The 7,368-nt window shown below is 33.8% G+C and overlaps 2 protein-coding genes across 2 annotated transcripts; both read right to left on the reverse strand.

Annotated features, from left to right (window-relative positions):
• Positions 1–1,016: 1,016 nt before the first annotated feature.
• Positions 1,017–1,394, reverse strand: LOC118747557 (pupal cuticle protein Edg-78E-like; the record flags this gene model as incomplete). The annotated part of the gene is made up of 1 exon (XM_036481605.1): positions 1,017–1,394. A coding segment is annotated over one exon (378 nt), but the record flags the coding sequence as incomplete, so codon positions are not given.
• Positions 1,395–4,350: 2,956 nt separating this feature from the next.
• LOC118747558 (pupal cuticle protein Edg-78E-like) lies at positions 4,351–4,931 on the reverse strand. The gene is made up of 2 exons (XM_036481606.1): positions 4,920–4,931; positions 4,351–4,842 (listed from the first exon to the last, which is right to left on the reverse strand). Exons 1-2 carry the CDS (start codon positions 4,929–4,931, stop codon positions 4,351–4,353), a joined length of 504 nt encoding a protein of 167 aa, XP_036337499.1.
• Between the last annotated feature and the right edge of the window lie 2,437 nt (positions 4,932–7,368).

Below are 7,368 nucleotides of genomic sequence, written 5' to 3' on the forward strand. Positions count from 1 at the left end.
TGCTTCCTTTCAATTGAAATAAGTTTCTTTAGTAACAAATGTTCATTATTTTTGTTTTTGTTTGTGAAATATAAACTCAGACAACTCTTTGGAGTGCGTAACGACTTTTTAGCTCAAAAAACGGAAAGGAACGGAAATGGAAATAAAAAGGCAGTTCACAGCACCAAATTTCCGTCCAAAATTAGTGGATTATCTACATTATTGCATTCAAGTTGTGTAAAATGTATGTAGAACAGAATGTTCGGAAACTATTGTTCCGGGCATCGCGAATTCTTTGGAGGAAGTTTCACACATAATGTCACAATTCTGCGCTTGACTGAATATGAACTGGCCTCAACTGGAGTTAAGCAAGAGGTAATCAAACTTCATTATGTACGTTCTAATGCTGTCTCTATGAAAGACAACTCATGACAAATCGGAGCGCATTGTGCGTCGAAATAGGTCTAACCTGGTTTCTTTGTACTGAAGAATTTCGCAATAGGCTACATATCGTCGTTTAGAGTATAAAACCGCGAATCGTCGTTCTGAAAAACCGCGCCAAAAATTGGCAAGCTCTTGGCTCAAGTCTTATCCATTCGTCCTGAAATATACTAGCCAGAAATGCGATTGCTTTGTAAAAAAGAGAACCATTTTGAAATATGAGTGTTTTTACTCTCTAGAAAATAATTTATGCAACCTCACATACGCGGTTTTGCATTTTGTTGTAAAGCGGTTTTGTACTTGTAAACGACGATATGTATTTTAGTAAGACAAGCCTTCGAAAAGTTAATCTCCAAATGCCTTAGAAAATAAATTTATTGTTTAACACTTGTTCGTTTATTTAAACATTAATGATTTCTTTGCGGACAAGAAAATGGCATAAAAGCTATTACATATGTACATATGTATGTATGTATGTATGTAAATGGCTGTAACTATGATTAGCGCATTAGATGCTACATAATGAATTTGACTAAATTTTTTTAAAACTAATGAATTTTTCTAAATTATGGCGCTTTTGAGTTTATATACAACGTTTACTTTCTCTTTTTCAGCTGGATTTTTTCAAATGGATGTGCTTCGATGTAAGCTAATGCTTTAAGGATGTAATCCGGAATTGGTGGTGGCGTTGGCAAATGATCACCCCTGGGCTGGTATCCATTTTCATTGGCTGTATAGGATAATTGTATGGGCTGTCCTTCAGGTGAGATGTATGAATAAGAGCCGGATGCATAGGAACTGCCAACGCCGCTCTGCTCAGCCTGAATCCTATTCGATGTTTCGTATGCATAGTTGTAGCTGCCGTCGGGTCGCAAGTCATTATCATACCTTAATATCGACGCTTGAACATCGGCAGGATTGCCGTCAGCGTTGGTGAGAGCAAATAAGGTGGTGGCAAGGATGAGCTGCGAGTGAGAGGTAAATTTAGAATATTAATTAAACTTGTAAGCAAAATATAGAAGAAGTTTTTTGAACTTACTACTTTAAACATTTTCTTTGCAAAATTGTGAATTTTTAAATGCGATTTTGTTCACTTATTTGTGGCTGCTTACGCTATGTATGGCGCTAATTTTGTGACTGATTTGAGATGCGCCTTAAAACATTTTTATATAGTATTTAGGAAAAGTAACCCCCTGGTGTGTATTTTAATCACAAGCTCAAATATTTTGACTGCTGCACCCACCAGCGTTCGAGCGCAAATCATTTATACAACACACATTATAAGCTTCTATTAATAGAAAAATGAAATATCGACAATCATATGCAAATACTTAATTTTAAGCTTAAACCGATTGATTATTAACAGTTTTTAGACTAAATTTTTTGTATAATCTAGTCTCACTTAAAGTGCTTATCAGTTCGCCAATTTTAATCTGACCGGGTTTTGTGAACTCTCAAAAGCTCGTTGCTCTACTGTTATTGCAGGTAGGTAGGTAAGATAAACAACAAGAAATACAGTAGTGTAAGATAGTGTATACTAAACTAAATGCAAATATGTACATATGTATATCGGATGATACGCATATAAACAGATAAATGTCAGATTATTTTAATTAATTTATCAAGTTTAACAACACAGGGCGCCATTGTCTCAGCAGAACACTCCTAAAATGTCAAGTTATAATCATAAAATATGTAAAAGATTTTTTAAATGATACTCTTAAATATACTAAATGCAGAGGTATGTACATTAGACTGCATCACCAAAAAAAGTTGCGGTTTTTGTCGCCGGGATTACAAAATTTATTATATTTTAAGACGTCCCCCAAAATATTTCGGAAAAATATTAAGATTTAAGCGAGCTGGACCGATTTGAAAAATGGAAAAATGAAGTTTTTTATTAATAAAAATAGTTTCTTAAAGAACTTTTTGAAAAAAGTCCCCTCCGATGACAAATTAGATTAAGCTTAAAAAACCTGCATAAAAATATTTAAACATTTTTTCAACGGAATCGTAAGAATAAGATTTTTGATGCTGTTTTTTTTACATTTTTCAAAGATTGGTTTACGAAAAACTTGAATAACTGGGCCAAAAATGTTCTGATTTAGACTTATGGGATCTCAGTAGAAAGGTATTTTCACACTGTTTTTATTTCTGGCCAAAAAAACGTCATTCGTGTCCCATCTTGTTTTTTCGAATACCAACACATCTTAATTCAACTTTGAATGACGTTCGTTCATCCTACCTTTCTCTTCCATCCTTTGAATGAGTTTATTAGCAAAGAAATAAAAAGGGTGTAAAAGTACCTTTCCAATGACACCTCTTAAGTCTAAATCGGAAGAGTTTAGGTTCAGTTATTCAAGTTTTTCTTATACCAATATTTGAAAAAAGTTAAAAAACAACATCAAAAATCCCATCATTACGATTCCGTTCAAAATTTTTTTTTATTTTTATTTTAAATATTTTTATACAAATATTTTAAGCTTAAACCGTTTTGTCATTTGAGGGGATTTTTTCAAAAAAACTCTTTAAGAAACTATTTTTATTCATAAAAAACTCCATTTTTGGAAGTATTTTCAAATCGGTCCAGCTCACTTAAATCTTATTATTTTTCCGAACTATTTTGGTGGACGTCTTAAAATATAATAAATTTTATAATTCCAATGGAAAAATAGTACCGATTTTTTTTTGTATGGGGAGTGATGCAGTCTAATTTACATAGGTATTTTGAAGTTGTACGTGCCAGATGTGTATCTTTTGCATTGAATATTTATTTTCTTGTTGCATTTACATATTAACTATGATTTTTTTAATTAGCAGCATTGTATTAATTATTTGCTATTGTTGAGAATGTCGTTGAACATATGAAATAATCAATATTTTGCGCCAAATACTAGTACAACGGCGTGAACAGAAATTATGATAACCAATTTATATGCTATATGAAAAGAAAAAACATACATTTGCACTTAGTTTAGATTCACTAGTGAAAAAGTGAAATGATAGGTATGCAACTTACGACTATATAATGGGTTTCTCTCCGATCTAGCATTATTATTCACCTCTACTAGGCTGCTGTTGGGAATCAGGTCGATGGCGCACAGTGTACGATTTGGGAGAGTCGATGGCCAAAATCGTAGAACTCTCGATAGAAATAAGATGACAAATGAAAAAATTTGGGTTCGAAAGCTAACATAATTGCCATTGAGGTTGTTCACGCTCGCCTGGTTATCAGCTTATGTGGTTATGTAGTTAAATATAACTCACTTTACTCAGTTTACAACAATAAAAAACTCTACACAATAATAATTTTTAAGCAGATAACCTGATAACCAGGAAAGCGTGAACAACCTCACTATAAATAATAGTATTCAACCACCCAAAAATTAGGTTGAAAAATGAATTTTTGAAAGAAAAAATGGCTACCTCCAAAAAAAAGATTTGTTTGCCGTTTTATGGACTTTTCTTGTAGATTTTCATTGGAGGACATCAAAATTACTGTCAAAATTAGACTAAAGAGTAGTATGTAGGCTTATTTTTTAATTGAAAATTGTGTAGTACGTTTTGGGATATTATTCCACGGTTATTTTACATCACAAATAATGCAATTGCATTACAACGCGATTCCAGACGGTTCGCACTTCTTCACTGTAAGGAGCCTAAAAGCATAAACAGACGGCAGCGTTGATCCGGATCACTCGGGAATTAACGGCAGTTGATCCGGATTAACCAATTTTAAAACTATAAAAACTCTCCTCATCTATAGAAAAATACCCTTCCAATGGTGTTCTTGGAATTGAAATCGGTTCGATACAATCACTAAATTAATATATAGATTTGAACAGAAAAGATTTATATACAATATTAATGCTGAGTGAATAATTTTGCATTTAATCGTAAGGACTTTTATTCGAGTTATATAGATTTCATTCAAAAGTGTCTATGTTGCGCTGGATAACGGAAGCTATTCACTTGATGACTAGGGGCGGCTACATGATGAAATTGTTGGTGACGAAGTTGCTGTTGTGGCCGAGATTGCTGTTGGGCTTGCTGCTGACGTTGATGTGCGGCATTCTCATCGTATGGGTGCGCACGAATATATTCCAATGACTTGAGGATCTGTGGTGGAATTGGTGGCGGAGTTGGCAAGTGATTGCCTTGCGGTTGGAATCCATTCTCATCGGCCAAATACGAAAGCTGAATCAGTTCACCTTCTGGCGAGTAATAAGAGAAACCACCACTAGCATGATGACCACCATAGCCCTCCTCTTGAGCGCTTATGCCATTCGAGGTTGAGTAATCCAGTTTATAGCTGCCATCTTGACTTAGTTGGTTGTTGTGTTTGAGCGTTTCTGCGTGGGCGCTTTGAGGATGCACCGCATGAGCGACGCAGGCCAACGAAGCGATGGTGGCAAAAAGGATCTGGGAAATTTTAGGAAAATACAATAAGTAACTTATTTTGATAGAGTTCTTGTGTTGTACAATTGATTGATACTTACGAATTTGTTCATTTTAAAGCTGTTTGATTGTATTTTTTGGGCAACTCTTCGGGGTGGAGTTGTTTGCTGTCGAAGACACTGGATTGATTTGATGTTGATTAGCTAAAATTGCACTAGTTTTATACGAGAGATCATTTGTCAACTGAAAGTCTGATTTAAAACGCTGTCAAGTTCGGCCTTTGTTATGTAGATACATCAGCGGGTAGAGGCTTCACTCACATTCACCAATTTTGGCTTAGAGGTTTGGTGCTGAAAACTTGGCTTTCAATTAGACAATTGACCCGCATCTACATATGTTTGTATGTATGAATTATTGCTCGAATAGGTGTGCGCTTGAATAGGTGTGGAAGTCGCCAAGCAAAATGTTAGTGCGCCTATTTATGGCATAAAGGAAATGCGGCCAAATAATCAGCGAATTTGGATGTCAATAAAGGAAATTAACAAATGAAAGAAACTTAAAACTAATTAAAATAAGCAACGAGTGGCTAGCTTCCTTTGTTCGGTGTTATTAGTTTTGGTTTTTTACGAAAAGACATACACTTTGCTACAAAAGTGTTCACACAGCGACACTGTTCAATTTATTTTCAATTAAATTTGCTGAGCAATGTATTTATGTAGGTAATTAAATCAGCCCTTTCAATATGAAGAAACATTTATCTTCCTTATATAGTCTTTATTTTCAAATCAATACTAATTTGTCATACTGTATTCAACACCAACGGAAGGAAATGATTTACATAAGTTTTGGAAATGTGGCAACTCTCTTATAAAATGCTTTCAAAATAATTGGGTGTAAATAAAGCTTACTTAAACCTCTCTCGTTTGACACACATACTGAAATATATAATTTATCAATTAAAGCGATTTTGAATTTCTAAACAGGTGGTAACCCTTCTTAAAAATATTTTCGAAATAAAGCTTTCTTAAACTTCTCTCGCTTCTTGCACGCATTAAAAAATTTTATTTAACTTGTTAATTAATTTTGTCTTGAATATTTGAACAGGTGGCAGCCCTTTTCGGAAATGTTTTCAAAATAAAGTTTTTTTAACCTCTCTCTTTTTTAATATTCGTATTAATATATTTGATTTAAGTGGTTAATTAAAATGATTTATACTGAATAGGTGGCAACTCGCTTCAAAACTATATTCCAAATAAATCGTTTTTGAGTACCGTTCGTTTAACACCCACATGCTGCAAAATTGTATTTAACGTATTAAATTATTGATTTTAACTTTTGAAAAAGGTGGCCGCTCTCTTCAAAAAGTATTCCATATGCTTGTACAGGATTTAAACTATCTGTGTGCCGTGTTTTTTATATGAAAAAAAAAACAACTTTTCATATAAATGGTATAGAATTTTTTAAAATCAATATTTTTCGATCGGAAAACTTTGCTTCTCTTCAGGAGATTTCCAATAATAATACCCAATCATTTATTTAACAATTTTTTCATAGAAACTATATTTTATTGGTCAGCCAAAATTGTTATTGGAAGTCTCCTGAAGAGAGCCAGAGGTTTGCGATCGAAAATTATTTTGTTTGATTTCAAAATAAAAAATAGGGACCACCCTAATGTACATGCACACATACATACATGCATGCATATGTATGTACCGCTCTCATAACAAGAGTTATCGCCCTGCTGAACACCATCGCTGAAGGTGTGGTTGCGTTTCTTTCTTACCGCTATTTTCGCATTTTAAATTATTCATAAACAAATGTCAAATAATTCGACTTCATAAATAGCAAAATAATTTGTAGGTATTCAAAATCACTAGCTAAAACAAAAGGGTGTCTCAAAAATTTTGCTTACTTTTTAGAGATGGATATTTGCGAAGCCATCTGTTTCTTTTAAATGCGCATTTAGATCTACTGGATGCTATGTCAATAATGTATGCTATATGTATAGATATGTTGCATAATATCCCGCAGACCTAAACAATGGATCGAATAATAAAATTACAGTAGCCACCTGGGATTCGGCCCGTTGTGGTACCTCCTTAAGCACCCTTCTGTACAAATCAGAATGTGGAGTAATCGTCTTATCTTTATGACCGGCAAATCGCTCAGGTTTCCAATGGCCTGCTACTTTTCAGTGCTGGACATTCGCAAAGTGGTTGCCTTACAAATTTTAAGTGTGTATAAGTGTGTCCCGGCACGGATACCAGGTGAAGAGTGAACTGCTCTGCCGTCCAGTTAAGCGATCTGCAGCAACTCACTACAGTTTCCAAGTTGCTAATAACTTTTACAAAAAAAAAATTGTAGGCCAAAATAAAAAATAAAAATTGGTGAAAAAATCATATTTTTTTCCCACATATTTAAAAGTAAGCAGAATTGGTATTACCAATCGCGAGAAAATAAATAGAAGCTGAACCTTTTCAAAAAAAGTTAATAGCTATGACTTCGTAAATATTTCGAATTTCGATAAATTGTCGAATATATATGTATTTC

This window comes from Rhagoletis pomonella, unplaced genomic scaffold, assembly GCF_013731165.1.
Source record: "Rhagoletis pomonella isolate Grant_MI unplaced genomic scaffold, Rhpom_1.0 Rhpom_scaffold_00012, whole genome shotgun sequence".
NCBI classification, from domain to species: Eukaryota; Metazoa; Arthropoda; class Insecta; order Diptera; family Tephritidae; genus Rhagoletis; species Rhagoletis pomonella.